Raw genomic sequence first — 24890 nt, forward strand, 5'->3', positions numbered from 1 at the left:
TTCGCTCCATCTGCTGAAAGACTGGCCTCTAAATCACTAGAAGCACCAAGCTGAGTGAGGGGCTGAAACCTTGCTCCACACAGAGAGGGCACAGATGCCAAGAGGGTACAAGAGCTTGTGATGAATGCCTGGGCCTTTCTGTCTGAGAAAGTGTGCACAGCTTCATAAATTGTACCTCTTGTGCAGAATGCTCTTTTGTCAATTGTTATGCCACTGAGTTAGACTGTAAATAGCTCAGAAATTAAAGAACTTACCCTGTGTTGCTTTGTACATGCCTGGCCAAGGGCGTGGAATTTTCAGGTGTGCACCATGGGAGCAGGTTTATCACTGTGCGTGTGGTCATTATGATCCCCTTCCTCGTTTCCTGGAAGCCAGTATTCTGCTAGCAGCCTTCAGATAATGATGTAGAACTCTGAGCTCCTCCTGTACTATGCCTACCAGGATGCTGCCATGTTCCTCTCTTGATGATAGTGGGCTGAAACTCTGAGCCAGTAAGCCAATGCCATCTAAATGATGTCCTTTATTAAATTTGATTTGTTCACCTTGTCTATTATGAGATTTGCCTTGTTCACAGTGTCTACTATAAGCAGTTAAACCATGGTTGATAACATGCAAGCATGAAGGTGTGAGCTGACCCCTAGCCACACTCAGAACACTATGACCCCAGATAGATATCTCAAACTGCAAATTGATTTAGGTTATTTTGTACCCAGATGAACTACCGTTTGTGTAGTAAAGGCTGTTTCAATTTAGCTGTGAGAAATTTTTATATTGCTGGCCTATAAATGATACTGAGAAATAGAAAATAGTATGTAGTGTTGCAAAGATTCTCTGCCTGCCCACTGTCCTGATTGCTGTAACCCTACCAAGGGACCCCAATAACTGGATGATGACAGATATGAGGAGGTAGGGGGCATCTCCAGAAGGAATAATAGAATGGGGATAAGATTGTCTAGGATGTGCCAGAGATCTGGTTGGGGGATTCTCCATGGAAAGTATTAGTGTGATGTTAGCTGAGACTCACTCCAAGGAGCATGTGAAATGGAGCCTGAAGTGACCACCTTCTATAACCTCCCTGGAGTCCCAGTAAAGGAATCATCATACGAACCCATCTACAAAACCTTCCTGCTTATAAGAGGTGCAGGGACAAAGAAGGAGTGGGGTCTGAGGGAATGGGCTACCAATGACTGGTCCAAATTCAGACCGATCTCATGGATAAGAACCAATCCCTGACAGCATTAATGATACTCTGCATCCTTACAGACAGGAGCCTAGCATATCTGTCCTCTCGGAGGCTCCAGGTAGTAGCTGTCCAAAATGGCCAAATATTGGAGGTAGCTCCAGGAACTGGTGGAATATTTTCAAGGAGGAATTGAGAAATCTGGAAGTAATAAGAACTTCACAAGTAGAAGAACAGAGTTCATTTACCTCAGTACTTAAGGGGTCCCAGAGAATTATCCAAAAACCAAAGAGCATTCATGGCCTGGACCTGTGCCCACACCTGAAAACATGTATACCCTATGTGCAGCTTGAAGGTTGTTATTTATATATGTTCCCAAACAACTGAAAGAGAGATGGTCTCTCAGCCTGTTGGCTGCTCGTCCTGTCTCTTCTCTTAACTTCGCTGCCTATTCTCGTGGACATGGCAATAAGGAAAAAACACTTGTTATTTTACAGTATGTACAGAAGACAATGTTTTACTTCTATAATGTTTTAGCTAATTTTATTTGCATATTTTTGCAATAGGAAATGTCTACAGTATGTAATTCTCACAACGTAAGTTTGAACACTGTATAAATAGGATCTAAAATTTTTTCTCCCAGTCTTAAAATCTTACATGCCTTAATAACTCATATCACAGTAAACACACAAACACACACACTAAATATTTTATTAAAAATACATCTCATTTCTTTTACATTATCTATATTCTTTAGATAATCTCCTTTGATGACATACTTGAAGTGGAAGTACCAAATGGTACCTATTTGGTATCTGAAGAACCTCAGAACTTTAAAAACTATGTACATATCCACAACAGTCTATGGTATGGATTTTCAAATGAAGGATACACACACAAACACACACACACACACACACACACACACACACACACACAAACCACCCACCACAAGCACACATGCACATACAGATCTGTATTTAAAATGCATAAATCATCTCATTGCCTGGGCCATTCCAAACTTCCACATTGCTAATGCCCTCCCCCCTGTAAAAGTTCTGATTGATTGCTTAGTAAAATCTTTATCACATCTTTGATACTGAAAACCTACTTAGGGCGATACCACTGAGGGTCCTCTTCTGTGGCACTTACATGGAGGGTACTCTATCTTTCTCGGCTCTCAAGCCTGCATCCAATTCGTTTCTTGGTTTGGTGATCCTCCTTGCTCTTGAATCCAAAAGTGATTCCTCTGTCTCTTCCTAGATATTGGCCTCTTGTAATTTCACCAATAAGAACGTGCTGGGGATATGTAGTCTCAGGTCTCAAATGCAGGATTCTCATGTAATTTGGGAACCAATTTAGCATTAGAGGACATTACAAACAATCTACACCAATTGGGATGAAGCAACAAAGAAACAAGCCCCAGCCCCAAAAATACCTCCCTTTTTTAGTCACCCTCCTTTAATCATCTGGTAAAACTAAGTTCACATTCCCAGGTGGACAGGAGTTGTGGACTTCCCACTGGTGGCCACCTTCCTTTACTCATCTTTTTGTTTTTGAAAACATAATGACGGTCTCTAATAATGCCCCAGCTATTTATCTCATGCTCCTCAAAACACAACACTTGTACTCTAACACCAAAGAACAAACGAATATCATTGACTAAACTGTAACACCCACATCCTAAAACAGTTGACACTTTAATCTACATAAGCATCTACCCCTAAATTCTGGACAGTGGGAAAATGTATCTGAAATTGGCCCAGATGTGTTTCCTCTTTATTTTTTAATTGATCAATTTTTTTTTCATTCCAGTGTTATCCCCCTCCCGGTCTACCCTGACTGTTCCACATCCCACACCTCCTCCCTATAACACCCAAGAGGATGTCCCTATCCCACCATCCCACACTGTGTTGCCCTAAGTCTCCTGAAGATATGTGTATCTTCTGTAAATGGTCCAGACCTAAATGTCCTCTATTGTATGTGTAGAGGGCTCCTATGATCATGTATATGCTGCCTGGCTGGTTGCTCAGTGTCTGAGACATCCCAGGGTTCCAAGTTAATTCTCACGGCTGGTATTCCTATAGGCTCACTCTTCAGGTTTTTCCTAATTCAACCACAGGGGTCCCCAGTTTCTGCCCATTGGTTGGGTGTAAATGTCTCCATCTGACTCTTTCAGCTGCTTCTAGGGTCTTTCAGAAGGCAGTCATGATAGGCCCCTGTTTGTAAGCATACCATAGCCTGAATCATAGTGTCAGATCTTGGTGCCTCCCACTGAGCTGGAACCCAATTTGGACCTCCTTTTGCTCAGGCTCTTCTCCATTTTTGCTGTTCCAGTTCTTTTACACAGGGATGATTCTGGGTCAGAGATTTTGATTTTGGGATGGCAGCTCTATGACATTCTGCGTCACAGTGATTAGGGGATGTCTTACTTGTCACAGTTTAGGCTTTGAGTTCATTTTCTGTCCATGATCCAGGAGCAGCATTATTACAATAAATCCCTGCCATTTTCATCACCTGTGTTTGAGTTGTGTTGTATTTGAGAGAACCCTATTGCACAAAGGCTTTTCCACATTGTTTATAGTCATATCTTTACAGCATGATTATTTTCATGATGATAAAGACTTTAGAAATGTACGAAGGCTTCACCATATTCAATGCCTTCATAGCTTTTTTTTTTGCCCTGATGATGATATGTGAGAATTGAAAAGACCTCCCCATATTAAATCTATTCACATAGTTACTATCTGGTACGGATTGTTTCATGTTGGTGAAGTCTATAGAAATACATGAAGGTTTCACCAGGCTAAATGCACTCACAAGGTTTTATTAAATACACTCAAAGGATTTTTCTAAATTATGGTTTATTTTGTGCCTTTGAATATGACTGATAAGCGAAGGCGTTACCACTTTGCTTATATTCATAGGGGGTCTCTCCTGTTTGTCTTCTTTTATGTATGTGAAAGATGATTGCTAATTCGAATACAGAGGCATAATCACACTGATTATATTCATAGGGTGTCTATTGAGTGTGTCTTCTTTTATTTACTTGCAAAGCACTACCATTTGCAAAAGCTTTGCCACATTTCTTACATTCATAGGGTTCCTATGCAGTGTGTATTATTTTATGGGCTAGGAGACGACTGTTTTGGGAAAGGTTTTACCACATTAGTTACAGTGCAAGCATTTTTCTCTAGTACATGTTCAGTTATGCAGTTGCAGATGCTTGTGATGTCTCAGGCTTAAGAACATCTAAGACATTCATTGGGTTTCTCTGCTGTGAGTGTTTATGTTATAAAACCACTCTTGTTGCGTTCAAAAAAGTTTCTCTCCTGTATGTGTACTTTTAAGATTTTAGAGACCACTGCTTTGTGAAAAAGCTCTGGCACATTGGTTAGAGGTAAAGGGTTTCTCTCCTGCATGGTTGCTGTTGTCTTTGTAGATGACTCTTTTGTGCAAAGTCTGTAGCATATTTTTTCCATTCACAGGGTTTCTCTCCTATATGTCTTCGTTTATGTTCTTAGATATTACTACTTCCTGCAAAGGCTCTACCACATTGATTACATTCATAGGGTTGCTCTCCTGTATGTGTTCATGTATGTCTTCGGAGTTAGCCGCTTTCTGCAAACGCTTTCCCACATTGGTTACATTCACAGGGTTTCTCTCCTGTATGCATTCTTTTATATTTTTGGTGATCACCACATTTTTTTTTAATTAAAGTGAGTATTTCTTATTCACATTTCGAGTGTTATTCCCGTTCCTGGTTTCCGGGCAATCATCCCCCTAATCCCTCCCCCTCCCCTTCTTTATGGGTGTTCCCCTCCGCATCCTCCCCCCACTGCCGCCCTCCCCCCAACAATCACTTTCACTGGGGATTCAGTCTTAGCAGGACCAAGGGCTTCCCCTTCAACTGATGCTCTTTCTAGAAAATCATTGCTACCTATGAGGTCAGAGTCCAGAGTCCAGGGTCAGTCCATGTATAGTCTTTAGGTAGTGGCTTAGTCCCTGGAAGCTCTGGTTGCTTGGCATTGTTGTTCATAAGGGGTCTCGAGCTCCTTCAAGCTCTTCCAGTTCTTTCTCTGATTCCTTCAACGGGGATCCCGTTCTCAGTTCAGTGGTTTGCTGCTGGCATTTGCCTCTTTATTTGCTGTATTCTGGCTGTGTCTCTCAGGAGAGATCTACATCTGGCTCCTGTCGGCCTGCACTTCTTTGCTTCATCCATCTTGTCTAATTGGGTGGCTGTATATGTATGGGCCACATGTAGGGCAGGTTCTGAATGGGTGTTCCTTCTGTCTCTGTTTTAATCTTTGCCTCTCTATTCCCTGCCAAGGGTATTCTTGTTCCCCGTTTTAAAGAAGGAGTGAAGCATTCACATTTTGATCATCCGTCTTGAGTTTCATGTGTTCTAGGCCTAGGGTAATTCAAGCATTTGGGCTAATAGCCACTTATCAATGAGTGCATTCCATGTGTGTTTTTCTGTGATTGCGTTACTCACTCAGGATGATATTTTCCAGTTCCAACCATTTGCCTACGAATTTCATAGTCATTTTTTTGATAGCTGAGTAATATTCCATTGTGTAGATGTACCACATTTTCTGTATCCATTTCTCTGTTGAATGGCATCTGGGTTCTTTCCAGCTTCTGGCTATTATAAATAAGGCTGCTATGAACATAGTGGATCACGTGTTTTTTATATGTTGGGGCATCTTTTGGGTATATGCCCAAGAGAGGTATAGCTGGATCCTCAGGCAGTTCAATGTCCAATTTTCTGAGGAACCTCCAGACTGATTTCCAGAATGGTTGTACCAGTCTGCAATCCCACCAACAATGGAGGAGTGTTCCTCTTTCTCCACATCCTCGCCAGCATTTGCTGTCACCTGAGTTTTTGATCTTAGCCATTCTCACTGGTGTGAGGTGAAATCTCAGGGTTGTTTTGATTTGCATTTCCCTTATGACTAAAGATGTTGAACATTTCTTTAGGTGTTTCTCAGCTATTCGGCATTCCTCAGCTGTGAATTCTTTGTTTAGCTCTGAACCCCATTTTTTAATAGGGTTATTTGTCTCCCTGCGGTCTAACTTCTTGAGTTCTTTGTATATTTTGGATATAAGGCTTCTATCTGTTGTAGGATTGGTAAAGATCTTTTCCCAATCTGTTGGTTGCCGTTTTGTCCTAACCACAGTGTCCTTTGCCTTACAGAAGCTTTGCAGTTTTATGAGATCCCATTTGTCGATTCTTGATCTTAGAGCATAAGCCATTGGTGCTTTGTTCAGGAAAATTTTTCCAGTGCCCATGTGTTCCAGATACTTCCCCAGTTTTTATTCTATTAGTTTGAGTGTATCTGGTTTGATGTGGAGGTCCTTTATCCACTTGGACTTAAGCTTTGTACAGCGTGATAAGCATGGATTGATCTGCATTCTTCTACATGTTGACCTCCAGTTGAACCAGCCCCATCTGTTGAAAATGCTATCTTTTTTCCATTTGATGGTTTTGGCTCCTTTGTCAAAAATCAAGTGCCCATAGGTGTGTGGGTTCATTTCTGGGTCTTCAATTCTATTCCACTGGTCTATCTGTCTCTGTACCAATACCATGCAGTTTTTATCACTATTGCTCTGTAATACTGCTTGAGTTCAGGGGTAGTGATTCCCCCTGAAGTCCTTTCATTGTTGAGGATAGTTTTAGCTATCCTGGGTTTTTTGTTATTCCAGATGAATTTGCAAATTGTTCTGTCTAACTCTTTGAAGAATTGGATTGGTATTTTGATGGGGATTGCATTGAATCTGTAGATTGCTTTTGGTAAAATGGCCATTTTTACTATATTAATCCTGCCAATCCATGAGCATGGGAGATCTTTCCATCTTCTGAGGTCTTCTTCAATTTCTTTCTTCAGAGTCTTGAAGTTCTTATTGTACAGATCTTTTACTTGCTTGGTTAAAGTCACACCGAGGTACTTTATATTATTTGGATCTATTATGAAGGGTGTCGTTTCCCTAATTTCTTTCTTGGCTTGTTTCTCTTTTGTGTAGAGGAAGGCTTCTGACTTATTTGAGTTAATTTTATACCCAGCCACTTTTCCTGAAGTTGTTTATCAGCTGTAGTAGTTCTCTGATGGAACTTTTGGAATCACTTAAATATACTATGATATCATCTGCAAATAGTGATATTTTGACTTCTTCTTTTCTGATCTGTATCCCCTTGACCTCCTTTTGTTGTCTGATTGCTCTGGCTAGAACTTCAAGAACTATATCGAATAAGTAGGGAGAGAATGGGCAGCCTTGTCTAGTCACTAATTTTAGTGGGATTGCTTCAAGTTTCTCTCCATTTAGTTTAATGTTAGCAACTGGTTTGCTGTATATGGATTTTACTATGTTTAGGTATGGGCCTTGAATTCCTATTCTTTCCAGGACTTTTATCATGAAGGGGTGTTGAATTTTGTCAAATGCTTTCTCAGCATCTAATGAAATGATCATGTGGTTTTGTTCTTTCAGTTTGTTTATATAATGGAACACGTTGATGGTTTTCCGTATATTAAACCATCCCTGCATGCCTGGGATTAAGCCTACTTGATCATGGTGGATGACTGTTTTGATGTGCTCTTGGATTCGTTTTGCCAGAATTTTATTGAGTATTTTTGCGTCGATATTCATAAGGGAAATTGGTCTGAAGTTCTCTTTCTTTGTTGGGTCTTTGTCTGGTTTAGGTATAAGAGTAATTGTGGCTTCATAGAAGGAATTTGGTAGTGCTCCATCTTTTTCAATTTTGTGGAATAGTTTGGATAATATTGGTATGAGGTCTTATATGAAGGTCTGATAGAATTCTGCACTAAACCTGTCTGGACCTGGGCTCTTTTTGGTTGGGAGACCTTTAATGACTGCTTCTATTTCCTTAGGAGTTATGTGGTTGTTTAACTGGTTTATCTGTTCCTGATTTAACTTCGGTACCTGGTATCTGTCTAGGAAATTGTCCATTTCCTGCAGATTTTCAAGTTTTGTTGAATATAGGCTTTTATAGTAAGATCTGATGATTTTTTTGAATTTCCTCTGAATCTGTAGTTATGTCTCCCTTTTCATTTCTGATTTTGTTAATTTGGACACACTCTCTGGGTCCTCTTGTTAGTCTGGCTAAGGGTTTATCTATCTTGTAGATTTTCTCAAAGAACCAACTTTTGGTTCTGTTGATTCTTACTATGGTCCTTTTTGTTTCTACTTGGTTGATTTCAGCTCTGAGTTTGTTCATTTCCTGCCTTCTACTCCTCCTGGGTGTATTTGCTGCTTTTTGTTCTAGAGCTTTTAGGTGTGCTGTCAAGCTGGTGACATACGCTCTTTCCTGTTTCTTTCTGCAGGCACTCAGCGCTATGAGTTTTCCTCTTAGCACAGCTTTCATTGTGTCCCATAAGTTTGGGTATGTTGTACCTTCATTTTCATTAAATTCTAAAAAGTCTTTAATTTCTTTCTTTATTTCTTCCTTGACCAGGTTATCATTGAGTAGAGCATTGTTCAATTTCCACGTATATGTGGGCATTTGTTGTTGTAAAAAATAATAAAAATAAAAAAATAAAAATGAAACGGTAAATGTTTTTCTCTGGGTGTTTTACCCTGCTTGGGTTCCACACCTCAGTGCCCCAGATATCTGCTGGATATCTTGGCGGAAACACAGCCCAGCCACACACTTTCTTACACTGAGACTCTTACATATAAAAACACACCACACAATAATCTTAGATCCAATTGGTAAGATATAATTGCCCACTTAAACATACAAAGCCCGGTACCATCTATCCCTTGCACCTTTTATTTACCAAGTCTCCAGCTTCTCCTTCTCCCACAACGACTCCTTGCTTCTCCTCTCTCTCTCTCTTTACTTTACTCACTCTCCCAAATATATCAACCCTTTCATGCTTTAGTTTCTCTTTCTCTTACAACGATTCCTAGCTTCTCCCCTCTCTCCATCTCCTGTCTCTTCTAACTCTTCTCAGTTCCCCATCCTGTCTCTAAACCGTTCCCTTCTCCTCCTAGCTTCCTTCTCCTCCCCTCACACTCTCAACTGTTCCATCCTCTCCCCCTCCTGCTCAGGTTCCACTGGCTCAACTGTCGCCAACTGTCCTCTCTAACCCTATTCTTTGAATCTAATCCCCCTCTTGCTCCTGACTTTTCCCTCTGTCCAAATCTCACGCTCTTGCCTTTAACAAATTCAGAGAAAATTTCAAGGCAAACCACAACAGGCATTCTTCCCTTATTGTTATTGAAGACCAGCTTTAGGCCGTGGTGGTCTGATAGGACGCATGGGATTATTTCTATCTGTCTGTACCTGTTGGGGCCCGTTTTTTGACCAATTATATGGTTTATTGTGGAGAAAGTACCATGAGAAGCTGAGAAGAAGGTATATCCTTTTGCTTTAGGATAGAATGTTCTATAAATATCTGTTAAGTCCATTTGGTTCATGACTTCTCTTAGTCTGTGTACGTCTCTGTTTAATTTCTGTTTCCATGATTTGTCCATTGATGAGAGTGGGGTGTTGAAATCTCCTACTATTATTGTGTGAGGTGCAATGTGTGTTTTGAGCTTTAGTAAGGTTTCTTTTACATATGTAGGTGCCCTTGTATTTGGGGCATAGATATTTAGGATTGAGAGTTCATCTTGGTGGATTTTTCCTTTGATGAATATGAAGTGTCCTTCCTTATCTTTTTTCATGACTTTTAGTTGAAAATTGATTTTATTTGATATTAGAATGGCTACTCCAGCTTGCTTCTTCTGACCATTTGCTTGGAAAGTTGTTTTCCAGCCTTTTACTCTGAGGTAGTGTCTGTCTGTCTCTGAGGTGTGTTTCCTGTAGGCAGCAGAATGCAGGGTCCTCGTTGCATATCCAGTTTGTTAATCTATGTCTTTTTATTGGGGAGTTGAGGCCATTGATGTTGAGAGATATTAAGGAATAGTGATTATTGCTTCCTGTTATATTCATATTTGGATATGAGGTTATGTTTGTGTGCTTTTCTTCTCTTTGTTTTGTTGCCAAGACGATTAGTTTCTTGCTTCTTCTAGGGTATAGCTTGCCTCCTTATGTTGGGCTTTACCATTTATTATCCTTTGTAGTGCTGGATTTGTAGAAAGATATTGTGTAAATTTGGTTTTGTCATGGAATATCTTGGTTTCTCCATCTATGTTAATTGAGAGTTTTGCAGGATACAGTAACCTGGGCTGGCATTTGTGTTCTCTTAGGGTCTGTATGACATCTGTCCAGGATCTTCTGGCTTCCATAGTTTCTGGCGAAAAGTCTGGTGTGATTCTGATAGGTCTGCCTTTATATGTTACTTGACCTTTTTCCCTTACTGCTTTTAATATTCTTTCTTTGTTTTGTGTGTTTGGTGTTTTGACTATTATGTGACGGGAAGAGTTTCTTTTCTGGTCCAATCTATTAGGAGTTCTGTAGGCTTCTTCTATGTTTATGGGTATCTCTTTCTTTAGGTTAGGGAAGTTTTCTTCTATGGTTTTGTTGAAGATATTTACTGGTCCTTTGAGCTGGGAGTCTTCACTCTCTTCTATACCTATCATCCTTAGGTTTGATCTTCTCATTGAGTCCTGCATTTCCTGTATGTTTTGGACCAGTAGCTTTTTCCGCTTTACATTATCTTTGACAGTTGAGTCGATGATTTCTATGAAATCTTCTGCTCCTGAGATTCTCTCTTCCGTCTCTTGTATTCTGTTGGTGAAGCTCTTATCTACAACTCCTTGTCTCTTCTTTTGGTTTTCTATATCCAGGGTTGTTTTCATGTGTTCTTTCTTGATTGCTTCTATTTCCATTTTTAATTCCTTCAACTGTTTGATTGTGTTTTCCTGGAATTCTTTCAGGGATTTTTGTGACTCCTCTCTATGGGCTTCTACTTGTTTATTTATATTTTCCTGGAATTCTTTTAGGGATTTTTGCGATTCCTTTCTGTAGGCTTCTACTTGTTCTCTAAGGGAGTTCTTCACGTCTTTCTTGAAGTCCTCCAGCATCATGATCAAATATGATTTTGAAACTAGATCTTGCTTTTCTGGTCTGTTTGGATATTCCGTGTTTGCTTTCGTGGGAGAATTGGGCTCCGATGATGCCATATAGTCTTGGTTTCTGTTGCTTGGGTTCCTGCACTTGCCTCTCGCCATCAGATTATCTCTAGTGTTACTTTGTTCTGTGATTTCTCTTTTTTTTTATTTTCCGGAGCTGGGGACCGAACCCAGGGCCTTCCGCTTGCTAGGCAAGTGCTCTACCGCTGAGCTAAATCCCCAACCCCTGTTCTGCTATTTCTGACAGTGGTTAGACTGTCCTATAAGCCTGTGTTTCAGGAGTGCTGTAGACCTGTTTTCCTGTTTTCTTTCAGCCAGTTATGGGGACAGAGTGTTCTGCTTTGGGCGTGTAGTTTTTCCTATCTACAGGTCTTCAGCTGTTCCTGGGGGTCTGTGTCTTGAGTTCACCAGGCAGTTTGCTTGGAGCAGAAAAGTTGGTCTTACCTGTGGTCCCAAGGCTCAAGTTTCCTCGTGGGGTGTTGCTTATGAGCTCTCCTCGGCAGCAGCAACCAGGAAGATCTGCGCCGCCCTTTCCACGAGCGTCCGTGCACCAGGGTTCCAGATGGCGTTTGGTGTTTTCTTCTGTAATCAGTAACGTATGCAGAGTGCAGTCTCTTCTGGTTTCCCAGGTGTGTCTGCCTCTCTGAAGGTTTAGCTCTCCCTCCCACAGGATTTGGGTGCAGAGAACTGTTTATCCCGTCAGTCCCTTCAGGTTCCGGCGGTCTCTCAGATGTAGCGGACCTGCTGCTCCTGGGCCCTCCTCTGCAGGAACCCAGAGGCTGTATACAGTTTCCTCTTGGGCCAGGGATGTGGGCAGGGGTGGGCAGTGTTGGTGGTCTCTCCCGCTCTGCAGCCTCAGGAGTGCCCACCTGACCAGGCGGTGAGGGCTCTTTCCCACGGGGTTTGATCACCACATTTTACAAAGGGTTTGCAACACTGGTTAATTCATAAGGTTTTTCTCAATTATATGTTCTTTAATGTCTTTTGAGATTACTCCTTTGTGCAAAGGCTTTGCCACATTCGTTACACTCATAGGGCTTCTCTTCTCTGTGTGTTCTTATATGTCTTTGGAGAGTCCTGCTGCGTACAAAGGCTTTGCCACATTGGTTACATTCATAGGGTTTCTCTCCTGTGTGTGTTCTTTTATGTTGTTGGAGAGAACTGCTGTCTGCAAAGGCTTTGCCACATTGGTTACATTCGTAGGGTTTCTCTCCTGTATGAGTTCTTACATGTATTTGGAGACGACTTCTCTGTGCAAAGGCTTTGCCACATTGATTACATTCATAGGGTTTCTCTCCTGTGTGTGTTCTTTTATGTTTTTGGAGACTACTCCCGTATGGAAAGGTTTGGCCACATTGGTTACATTCATAGGGTTTCTCTCCAGTGTGTGTTCTTTTATGAATTTGGAGAGTGCTGCTTTGGGCAAAGGCTTTGCCACATTGGTTACATTCATAGGGTTTTTCTCCTGTATGAATTCTTATATGGCTTTGAAGATGACTGCTTTCTGCAAAGGCTTTACAACATTGGTTACATTCATAGGGTTTCTCTCCTGTATGAGTTCTTATATGTATTTGGAGAGTACTGCTTTGTGCAAAGGCTTTGCCACATTGGTTACATTCATAGGGTTTCTCTCCTGTGTGTGTTCTTTTATGACGCTGGAGAGAACTGCGGTCTGCAAAGGCTTTGCCACATTGGTTACATTCATAGGGTTTCTCTCCTGTATGAGTGCTTATATGTCTTTGGAGAATACTCCTGTATGCAAAGGTTTGGCCACATTGGTTACATTCGTAGGGTTTCTCTCCAGTGTGTGTTCTTTTATGATTTTGGAGAGTGCTGCTTTGGGCAAAGGCTTTGCCACATTGGTTACATTCGTAGGGTTTTTCTCCTGTATGAATTCTTATATGGCTTTGGACATGACTGCTTCCTGCAAAGGCTTTACAACATTGGTTACATTCATAGGGTTTCTCTCCTGTATGAGTGCTTATATGTCTTTGGAGAGCAGTGCTTTGTGCAAAGGCTTTGCCACATTGGTTACATTCATAGGGTTTCTCTCCAGTGTGTGTTCTTTTATGATTTTGGAGAGTGCTGCTTTGGGCAAAGGCTTTGCCACATTGGTTACATTCGTAGGGTTTTTCTCCTGTATGAATTCTTATATGTCTTTGGAGATCACTGATTCCTGCAAAGGCTTTACAACATTGGTTACATTCATAGGGTTTCTGTAATGTATGGGTTCTTTTATGTTTTTGTAGACCATGGTTTTGGACAAAGGCTTTACGAGATTGGTTATATTTATAACGTTTTTCTCCATTACATGTCCTTTTATGTCTTTTGAGACTACTCCTTTGTGCAAAGGCTTTACCGTATTGATTACATTCACAGAGTTTCTCTCCTGTGTGAGTTCCTTTATGATTTTGGAGAGCACTGCTTCCTACAAAGTCTTTACAACATTGGTTACATTCAGAAGGTTCTTCTCCATTATGTGTCCTTTTATGTGTTTTGAGATTATTCCTCTGTACAAAAGCTTTACCACATAGGTTACTTTCATAGGGCTTCTCTCCATTATGCCTTTGGGTAGGACTCTGAACTGCAAAGCCATTACCATACTGAATAAAATCAAAGGTTTGCTTTCCAGTAAAACTTCTTTCATACCTGCAAATACAATTGGCACATGTAAATTTTTTCTCACATTGATTATATTCATGAATCTTTTTATATCTATGAATTCGTTTCAAATTTGGTTTAAGAGTAAAAAGCAAAATGATCTTAACATAATATGAGTTCGTTTACATTCAAAGGTGTTGCCTTTTATTATGGGTTGTGTTGAATTTTTGAAGACACATGGAGTAGGAAGAGAACTGATTACATGACTCATATTTATTCCATAATTTTTCTATTAAGAGTATTAACATATTTGAAGAAAACTCAATGAACTCAGAGCGTTTGTAGCCTGACTGCGAAGATAAATTTTGCTATCTTTGAGGAATACTACAATTGCAACATGTGCCAATGCAAAGAGTAACATTTCTATAACCCTAATCTCATAAAGTGATTCAGCACTTTGAATGTTTACATATTGAAAATCATGGTCAAAAACTAAATATTTATCAACCTTTCCCACATTAAGAAACTCTCCTCAAAGTGGTATATACTTTACATCTTCTAATTTTTCTGGAAAAGAGAGAGGTATGTTGCTTCTTTCAGTATCACTATGCTCTCCTGGCTTCCATTCATAGGGACACATGACATCCATATAAAAAGAAGACTAACACATTATATTCAACACATTACAAAAGAAAACTTCTACATTACATTTACACAATTTTACTTTGTTTTCCTCACAGAAATGTGGTACAGGGTTTAAGGTTTCTCCACAAAAGCATTCTTGAATCTCATAAAATGTCCATATCATTAAATTTAGCCATGATGTTACAGAATAAGGTTCACCACAATTTACTATGTACTACTTGCTTATTAAAAGGGTCTAGACATAAAATGATAACCTAATCAATATGTGCTGCAGTGTGTATTTTACCCTGTTGCATTCTTTAAAACTTGCTGCACACATGAAACTTTCTTGGGAGGTATTATCTTATCATCTTTCACGTGAAAATTACCTTCCATGTCTTCCAGAACTTTTACAATATTCTTCAGTAGTATGGTCTTCCCAAATGTAGCCTAAAAATGGTATCAGAGAAAGTATGTTAAATTATTGGAATTAGGCAACATCTAAGTTACTCTCTTTAGTGAACATTAGAACCATGACTGATTTATTCACTACATTCTTCCTTATTTTTAAGTGAAATTAAAAACAAAAACAAATCTTAAACAAAACCAATTGTGCCTAAATTTTACAAAGTGAATGATAAGTTCATTGAATTACCTATAGCACTGAGATTCCTACAGGTCTCCAGCATTACACATTGGTAGAGACTCTTCTGAGAAGGATTCAGCAATGCCCACTCTTCCTCAGTGAAGTTCACATGCACATCATCATAGGTCAGGACATCCTAAAAGATACAATACATGTGTACACAATACAGCATGATACTGCCTTCCAGCCTCGATTTGCGCCCAAAGGTGGGGCTGTCCCAAAGTCCTCCATACTCAAAACCGGTCTTCAGAGATGGTCTATCAGGAGCACTCTCACTCCTAAGCCCACAGGTGAAACCCCACTTTCTCTCCACTGACTGTCCAAAGGGATATACACCAGAAGCTCACCAGGCATAGGAATTTCTGAGCAACCTGAGATGGGACCCTTCTGGTCTCCATCTGCTCCCAGAGCTGGGGCTGTCCTATTGCTCTCTAGACCAAAAACCATCCCACAGAGAGATGGTATCTTAGGAGTGTTCTCATTGCGACACACACAGGTGGGAACACACATTTGCTCCACAGTTGTTAAAGGAGAGACAAACTGGGAACATTTCTGGCACTGGAGTGGTGGGGAGGCATGGGAGAGGACAGACCTGATCTTTATCAGAGCCCAGAGCTAAGGGTGTGTCATAGCCCTCCAGACCCAAAATAAGGCCAGAGAGTACTGGTCTCCCAGGAGCATTCCATTCCTAAGATCAGAGGTATATGAGATTCCAGGAGGAACAAGATAAAGTCAGAAAAAACAAGACCAATTAACATTAGCAATAACTGGATGACAATAGGCAAGCCCAAGAATCGAAGCATCAGAAACCAACACTAATTGTCATCATCACGACAGAGTACCATGGGGTGGTGAGAAGAAGGTATATCCTTTAGTTTTAGGATAGAATGTTCTATAAATATCTGTTAAGTCCATTTGGACCATGATTTCTCTTAGTCTGTCTATGTCTCTGTTTAATTTCTGTTTCAACGATCTGTCCATTGATGAGAGTGCGGTGTTGAAATCTCCTCCTATTATTGTGTGAGGAGCAATGTGTGCTTTGAGCTTTAGTAAGGTTTTTTTTTATGTATGTAGTTGCCCTTGTACTTGGAGCATAGATATTTAGGATTGAGAGTTCATCTTGGTGGATTTTTCCTTTGATGAATGAATATGAAGTGTCCGTCCTTATGTTTTTGATGACTATTAGTTGAAAATCAATTTTATTCGATATTAGAATGGCTACTCCAGCTTTCTTCTTCAGACCATTTGCTTGGAAAGTTGTTTTCCAGCCTTTCATTCTGAGGTAGTGTCTGTCTTTGTCTCTGAGGTGTGTTACCTGTAGGCAGAAGAATGCAGGGTCCTCATCGCATATCCAGTTTGTTAATCTATGTCTTTTTATTGGGGAGTTGAGACCATTGATGTTGAGAGATATTAAGGAATAGTGATTATTGCTTCCTGTTTTATTCATATTTGGCTGTGAGATTATGTTTGTGTGCTTTTCTTCTCTTTGTTTTGCTGCCAAGACAATTAGTTTCTTGCTTTTTCTAGGGTATAGCTTGCCTCTTTTATGTTGGGCTTTACCATTTATTATCCTTTCTAGCGCTGTATTTGTGTCCTATCTTTATTGCTTCTATTTTCATTTTTAACTCCTTCAACTGTTTGATTATGTTTTCCTGGAATTCTTTCAGGGATTTTTGTGACTCCTCTCTATAGGCTTCTACATGCTTATTTATGTTTTCCTGCGTTTCTCTAAGGGAGTTCTTCCTGTCTTTCTTGAAGTCTCCCAGCATCATGATCAAATGTGATTTTATATCTAGATCATGGTTTTCTTGTGTGTTTGGATATTCAGTGTTTGCTTTGGTGGGAGAATTGGGCTCCGAGGATGCTATGTAGTCTTGGTTTCTGTTGCTTGGGCTCCTGCGCTTGCCTCTCGCCATCAGGTTTTCTCTGGTGTTACCTTGTCCTGCTATTTCTGACAGTGACTAGACCGTCTTATAGCCCTGTGTGTCAGGAGTGCTGTAGATCTGTTTTCCTGTTTTCTTTCAGCCAGTTATGGGAACAGAGTGTTCTGGTTTCGGGCGTGTAGTCTTTCCTGTCTACTGGTCTTCAGCTATTTCTGTGTACCTGTGTCCTGAGTCTACCAGGCAGGTCACTTAGAGAAGAAAAGTTGGTCTTACCTGTGCTCCCGGGGCTCAAGTTGCTCATGGGAGACTGCTTTTGAGGTCTCAGTGAGGGAGGCAACCAGGAGGCTCTGTGCCGCCTTTTCCTGGAGCCCCAGTGCACCGGGTTCCCAGATGGCATTAGGTGTTTTCCTCTGGAGTCAGAAATGTGGGAAGAGTGTAGTCTCTTCTGGCTTCCCAGGCGTGTCTGCGCCTCTGAAGGTTTAGCTCTCCCTCCCACGGGATTTGGGTACAGAGAACTGTTGACCAATTCCCTTCAGGTCCGGGCTGTGTCTGGACTGCAGGGGGGTCTGGACTGCGGGGGGGTCTGGACTGCGAGGGGGTCTCTCGAAGCATCAGAAACAAACACTAATTGTCATCATTACAACACAGTTCTCTCACTACAACAAATAATGGGCATAACAACATACCAGCAAATCAAGATTTGGACTAAAAATCACATCTCATGTCAAGATAGAGGATTTTAAGCAGGACATAAATAACTCCTTTAAAGCAATACAGAACACGTGTAAATAAATAGTTGCCTTAAAGAGGAAACAAAAAAATCCCCTAAGATTTAAAGAATAGCACTAAGAAAGTGGAGAAGAAATTGAACAAAACCATCTAGGATCTAAAAATGTAAATAGGAGCAATAAGGAGACCACAAAGAGAGACAAACCTGAAGATAGTAAACATAGGAAAGAGATCAGGAGTAATAGACGTAAGCATCACCAACAAAATATAAGGTGTTGAAGTGAGAATCTCAGGGGCAGAAGATTCCATAGAAAACACTGATACAATAGTCAAAGAAAATGAAAAAAAAAAGTACAAATCTTCTAAGCCAAAACATCCAGGAAATCCAGAACACAACAATGTTGTGAGAAGAGCAAACTTAAGGTTAGTAGTTATAGAGGGTAATAAAGACGCCAAACTTAAAGGGACAGTAAATATCTTCAAAATTTTTCTGAGGTAATCTTCCCTAACTTAACGAAAGAGATGCCCATGAACATAAAAAAAGCCCAGAGACTCAAAATAGACTGGACCATAATAAAATTTCCTCCCATCACACACATAAATTAATGTCTGCTTCCTGCTATATGGATTATGTTACAAGATGTGGGATTTGTACTATTGACAGACTCAGCAGTATGAGCACATGAGAAACTTTTGCATCTCAGAAGCTCCTTTTGTAACTAAGAATTGAATGTCTGTGAATCATTCCATCGGCTGGAGTTAATAGAAAGGTAAAAGGATTGTAATGAAATATTTCTAAAAGAAGCCTATTAACACTTTTCTACTAATTTCTAAAGAATTGAGAAAATCAGTCACACAAAACTGAATGTAGAACATTCAGAAATTCAAGAACTCACCAAACCCCAAGATAGAGAGAATTCTTTGCCCAGACATGTGGGCACTCCTGAGATTGCAGGGCAGGAGAGACCGCAAACTCTTCCTACCATTGCCCACATCCCAGGCCCAAGAGGAAACTGTATAGGGCCTCTGGGGACAGGAAGATAGGCACAGTCCAGCTGCAGTAAACTGCAGTCCAGACTGTGCCCTGATCTAAAGAGACCTGGTCAAACAGCTCCCTGTACCTAAATCCCATGGGAGGGACAGCTAGACCTTCAGAGGGGTAGACATGCCTGGGAAACCAGAGGAGACTACTCTCTGCCCACATTTCTGACTCTGGAGGAATTTGCATAGTCCCATCTGGGAGCCCTGTGCACAGGGATCCTGGAGGAGGTGGAGGGCCTGCTGGCTGCTGACCTATTTGAGAACTGAAACCCAGCCCCGAGGAGCGCCTTCAGACCTGAGACCAGAGATAGGACCAACTTTTCTGCTCCAAATGACCTGCCTGGTGGACTCAGGACACACGCCCACTGGAACAGCTGAAAGCCAGTGGATTGGAATGACTACACTCATGAAAGCAGAACACTCTGTTCCCATAACTGGCTGAAAGAAAACAGGAAAACAGGTCTACAGCACTCCTGACACACAGGCCTATCGGTCCGGTGAAGTCACTCTCAGAAATATCAGAACAATGTAACACCAGAGACAACCTGATGGCGAGAGGCAAGCGAAAGAAGCCAAGCAACAGAAATCAAGAATACATGGCATCAGTGGAGCCCAATTCTCCCATCAAAGCAAACACTGAATATCCAAACAGCAGAAAAGCTAGATCTAGATATAAAATCACATTTGACCGTGATGATGGAGGACTTTAAGAAAGACATAAACAAATCCCTTCAAGGAATGCAGGAAAACACAAATAAACAAGTAGAAGCCTTTAGAGTGGAAAGATAAAAATCCATAAAAGAATTACAGGAAAACACAATCAAACAGGTGAAGGAATTGAAAATGGAAATAGAAAAAGTGAAGAAAGCACAAAGGGAGACAAGCCTGGATATAGAAAACCAAAGGAAGACACAAGGAGTTGTGAATAGAAGCATGAAACAGAACTCAAGAGAAAGAAGAGAGCATTTCAGGAGCAGAAGATTCCATAGAAATCATTGACAAAACTGTCAAAAATAATGTAAAAGGGAAAAAGGTACAAAACATACAAGAATCCCAGGATAGAATAAGAAGACCAAACCTAAGGATAAAAGGAATAGAAGAGAGTGAAGACTCCCAACTCAAAGGACCAGTAAATATCTTCAACAAAATCATAGAAGAAAACTTCCCTAGCCTAAAGAAAGAGATGTCCATGAACATACAAGAAGCGTACAGAACTCCAAATAGATTGGACCAGAAAAGAAACTCCTCCCGTCACATAATAGTCAAAACACCAAATGCAGAAAACAAAAAAAGAATATTAAAAGTACTAAGGGAAAAAGGTCAAGTAACGTACAGAGGCAGACCTATCAGAATTACACCAGCCTTCTCACCAGATACTATGAAAGCCAGATATCCCAGACAGATATCATACAGACCCTAAAAGAACAAAAGTGCCAGCCCATGTTACTGTATCCAGCAAAACTCTCAATATAGATGGAGAAACCAAGATATTCCATGTCAAAACCAAACTCACGCAATATCTTTCTACAAATCCAACCATACAAAAGATAATGAATGGTAAAGCCCAATACAAGGATGCAAGCTACACCCTAGAAAAAGCAAGAAACTAATCGTCTTGCAACAATACAAAGTGAAGAAAAGCACACAAACATAATCTCACATCCAAATACGAATATAACAGGAAGCAACAATCACTATTCCTTAATATCTCTCAACACCAATGGATTCAATTCCCCAATAAAAAGACACAGACTAACAAACTGGATACGTAATGAGTATCCAGCATTTTGCTGCCTACTGGAAACATGCCTCAGAAACAAAGACAGCACTACCTCTGAGTAAAAGGCTGGAAAACAACTTTCCAAGCAAATGGTCTGAAGAACTAATCTGGAGTAGCCATTCTCATATCAAATAAAATCAATTTTCAAGCAAAAGTCATCAAAAAAGATAAGGAAGGACACTTCATATTCACCAAAGGAAAAATCCACCAAGATGAACTCTCATTCATCAATATCTATGCTCCAAATACAAGGGCACCTACATACATAAAAGAAAGCTTACTAAAGCTCAAATCACACCTTGTTCCTCACATAATAATACTAGGAGATTTGAACACCCCACTCTTACCAATAGAGAGATCACGAAAATAGAAATTTAACAGAGACATAGTCAGACTAAAAGAAGTCATAAACCAAATGGACTTAAACACATATTAATACAACATTCTATCCTATAACAAAAGGTATACCTCCTTCTCACCACCTCATGCTACTTTCTCCAAAATTGACAATATAATCGGGCACAAAACAGGCCTCAACAGATACAGAAAGAGAGGAATAATCCCATGCATCCTATCAAACCACTACTCTTAAAGCTGGTCTTCAATAACAGCCAGGAAAGAACGTTCACATATACATGGAAGTTGAACAATGATCTACTCAATGATAACCTGGTCAAGGAAGAAATAAAGAAAGAAATGAAAGACTTCTTAGAATTTAATGAAAAAGAAGGTCCAACATAACCAAACTTATGGGACACAATGAAAGCTGTGCTAAGAGGAAAACTCACAGCTCTGAGTGCCTGGAGAAAGAAACAGGAGAGAGCATATGTCAGCAGGTTGACAGCACACCTAAAAGCTCTAGAAGAAAAAGAAGCAAATACACCCAGGAGTAAAAGACAGGAAATAATCAAATCAGAGCTGATATCAACCTAGTAGAAAGAAAAAGGCTATACAAAGAATCAACAGAACCAAAAGATGATTCTTTGAGAAAATAAACAAGATAGATAAACCCATATCCAGACTAACAAGAAGACACAGAGAGTGTGTGCAAATAAACAAAATCAGATAAGAAAATGGGGGACATAACTACAGAATCAGAGAAAATTCAAAAAAACATCAGATCCGACTACAAAAGCCTATATTCGACAAAACTTGAAAATGTGGAGGAAATGGACAATTTCCTAGACAGATATCAGGCAACAAAGTTAAATCAGGAACTGATAAACTATTTAAACAACCCCATACCTCCTTAAGAAATAGAACCAGTCAATAAAGTCTCCCAACCAAAAAGAGCTCAGTTTCAGATGGGTTCAGTGAAGAATTCTATCAGACCTTCATAGAAGACCTCATACCAAAACTATCCAAACTATTACACAAAATAGAAAAAGACAGAGAGATACCAAATTCCTTCTATGAAGCCACAATTACTCTTATACCTAAATGACACAAAGACCCAACAAGGTAAGAGAACTTCAGACTGATTTCTGTTATGAATATCGGTGTAAAAATTCTCAATGAAATTCTTGCAAAGCAAATCCAAGAGCATATCAGAACAATAATCCATCATGATCAAGCAGGCTTCATCCCAGATACGTAGGGATGGTTTAACATACGGAATACCATCAACATAATGCACCATATAAACAAACTATAAGATAAAAACCACATAATAGTTTCATCAGATGTTGAGAAAGCATTTGACAAAATTCAACACCCCTTCATTATCAAAGTCCTGGAAAGAACAGGAATTTAAGGCACATAACGAAACATAGTAAAAGCCATATACAGCAAATCAGTAGCTAACATTACACTAAATGGAGAGAAACTTGAAGCAATCCCACTAAAATCAGGGACTAGACAAGGCTTCCCACTCTCTCCCTACTTATTCAATATAGTTCTCGAGGTCCTAGCCAGAGGAATCAGACAACAAAAGGAGATGAAAGGGATAGAGATTGGAAAGGAAGAAGTCAAAATATCACTATTTGCAGATGATATGATAATATATTTAAGTCATCCCAAAAGTTCAACCAGAAGTACTAAAACTGATAAACATCTTCAGCAAAGTGGCTGGCACAAAATCAACTCAAATCCATAGCCTTCCTCTACACAAAAGAGAAACAAGCCGAGAAAGAAATTAGGGAAATGACACCTTTCATAATAGTCCCAAATAATATAAAATACCTTGGTGTGACTTTAACCAAGCAGGTGAAAGAAAGTATGATAAGAACTTCAAGCCTCTGAAGAAAGAAATTGAAGAAAATCTCAGAAGATGGAAAGATCTCCCATGCTCATGGATTTACACGATTAATATAGAAAAAAATGGCCATTTTACCAAAAGCAATCTACAGATTCAATGCAATCCCTATCAAAATTCCAATCCATTTCTTCATAGAGTTAGACAGAATAATTTGCAAATTCATCTGGAATATGAAAAAACCCAGAATAGCTAAAACTTTCCTCAACAATAAAAGGATTTCCGGGGGAATCACTATCCCTGAACTCAAACAGTATTACAGCGCAGAAGTGATAAAAAAGTGTATGGTATTGGTAAAGAGACAGGCAGATAGACATGTGGAATAGAATTGAAGACCCAGAAATGAATCCACACACCTATGGTCACTTGATTTTTGACAAAGGAGCCAAAACCATGCATTGGAAACAAAAAGATAGCCTTTTCAGCATACAGTGCTGGTTCAACTCGAGGTCAGCTTGTAGAAGAATACAGATCGACCCATACTTATCACCCTGTACAAAGCTTAAGTCGAAGTCTATCAAGGACCACCACATCAAACCAGATACACTCAAACTGATAGAAGAAAAAGTGGGGAACAATCTCGAACACATGGGCACAGTATAAAATTTCCTGAACAAACCACCACTGGCTTATGCTCTAAGATCAAGAATCGACAAATGGGATCGCATAAAACTGCAAAACTTCTGTAAGGCAAAGGACACTGTTGTTAGGACAAATTGACAACCAACAGAGTGGGAAAAGATCTTTACTAATCCTACAACTGATAGAGGGCTTACATCCAAAATATACAAAGAACAACTGAAGTTAGACTGCAGGGAGACAAATAACCCTATTAAAAAATGGGGTTCTGAGCTAAACAAAGAATTCACAGTTGAGGAATGCCGAATGGGTGACAAGCACCTAAAGAAATGTTCAACATCTTTAGTCATAAGGGAAATGCAAATCAAAACAACCCTAAGTTTCCACCTCACACCTGTCAGAATGGCTAAGATCAAAAACTCAGGCGGCAGCAGATGCTGGTGAGGATGTGAGGAAAGAGGAACACTCCTCCATTGTTGGTGGGTTTGCAGACTGGTACAACCACTCTGGAAATCAGTCTGGAGATTCCTCAGAAAATTGGACATTACACTACCTGAGGACCCAGCTATACCTCTCTTGGGCATATACCCAAAAAATGCCCAAACATATAAAAAAGACACGTGCTCCACTATGTTCATAGCAGCCTTATTTATAATAGCCAGAAGCTGGAAAGAACCCAGATGCCCTTCAACAGAGGAATGGATACAGAAAATGTGGTACATCTACACAATGGAATATTACTCAGCTATCAAAAACAATGACTTTATGAAATTCGTAGGCAAATGGTTGGAACTGGAAAATATCATCCTGAGTGAGTAACCCAATCACAGAAAAACACACATGGTATGCACTCATTGATAAGTGGTTATTAGCCCAAATGCTTGAATTACCCTAGATGCCTAGAACACATGAAACTCAAGACGGATGATCAAAACGTGAATGCTTCACTCCTTCTTTAAAAGGGGGAACAAGAATACCCTTGGCAGGGAATAGAGAGGCAAAGATTAAAACAGAGACAGAAGGAACACCCATTCAGAGCCTGCCCCACATGTGGCCCATACATATACAGCCACCCAATTAGACAAGATGGATGAAGCGAAGAAGTGCAGGCCAACAGGAGCCGGATGTAGATTTCTCCTGAGAGACACAGCCAGAATACAGCAAATACAGAGGCAAATGCAGCAGCAAACCACTGAACTGAGAACGGGACCCCCATTGAAGGAATCAGAGAAAGAACTGGAAGAGCTTGAAGGAGCTCGAGACCCCTTATGAACAACAATGCCAAGCAACCAGAGCTTCCAGGGACTAAGCCACTACCTAAAGACTATACATGGACTGACCCTGGACTCTGACCTCATAGGTAGCAATGAATATCCTAGTAAGAGCACCAGTGGAAGGGGAAGCCCTTGGTCCTGCTAAGACTGAACCCCCAGTGAACTAGATTGTTGGGGGGAGGGCGGCAATGGGGGGAGGATGGGGAGGGGAACAAGAAGGGGAGGGGGAGGGATTAGGGGGATGTTTGCCCGGAAACTGGG

At 40.3% G+C, this 24890-nt stretch overlaps 1 protein-coding gene across 1 annotated transcript in view; it reads right to left on the reverse strand.

Moving 5' to 3' along the window:
• Nucleotides 1-1695: 1695 nt before the first annotated feature.
• Nucleotides 1696-24890, reverse strand: part of Zfp431l5 (zinc finger protein 431 like 5) — a 46598-nt gene continuing 23403 nt past the window's right edge. The window contains exons 2-4 of the mRNA XM_039106740.2: nt 15099-15225; nt 14833-14893; nt 1696-13867 (exon numbers count right to left, since the gene is read on the reverse strand). Coding sequence (XP_038962668.1) covers nt 12193-13867; nt 14833-14893; nt 15099-15225 — 1863 coding nt within the window. The 3' untranslated portion in view covers nt 1696-12192. The remainder of the gene's footprint in view (nt 13868-14832; nt 14894-15098; nt 15226-24890) is intronic.

Source organism: Rattus norvegicus, chromosome 3 (genome assembly GCF_036323735.1).
Source record: "Rattus norvegicus strain BN/NHsdMcwi chromosome 3, GRCr8, whole genome shotgun sequence".
NCBI classification, from domain to species: domain Eukaryota; kingdom Metazoa; phylum Chordata; class Mammalia; order Rodentia; family Muridae; genus Rattus; species Rattus norvegicus.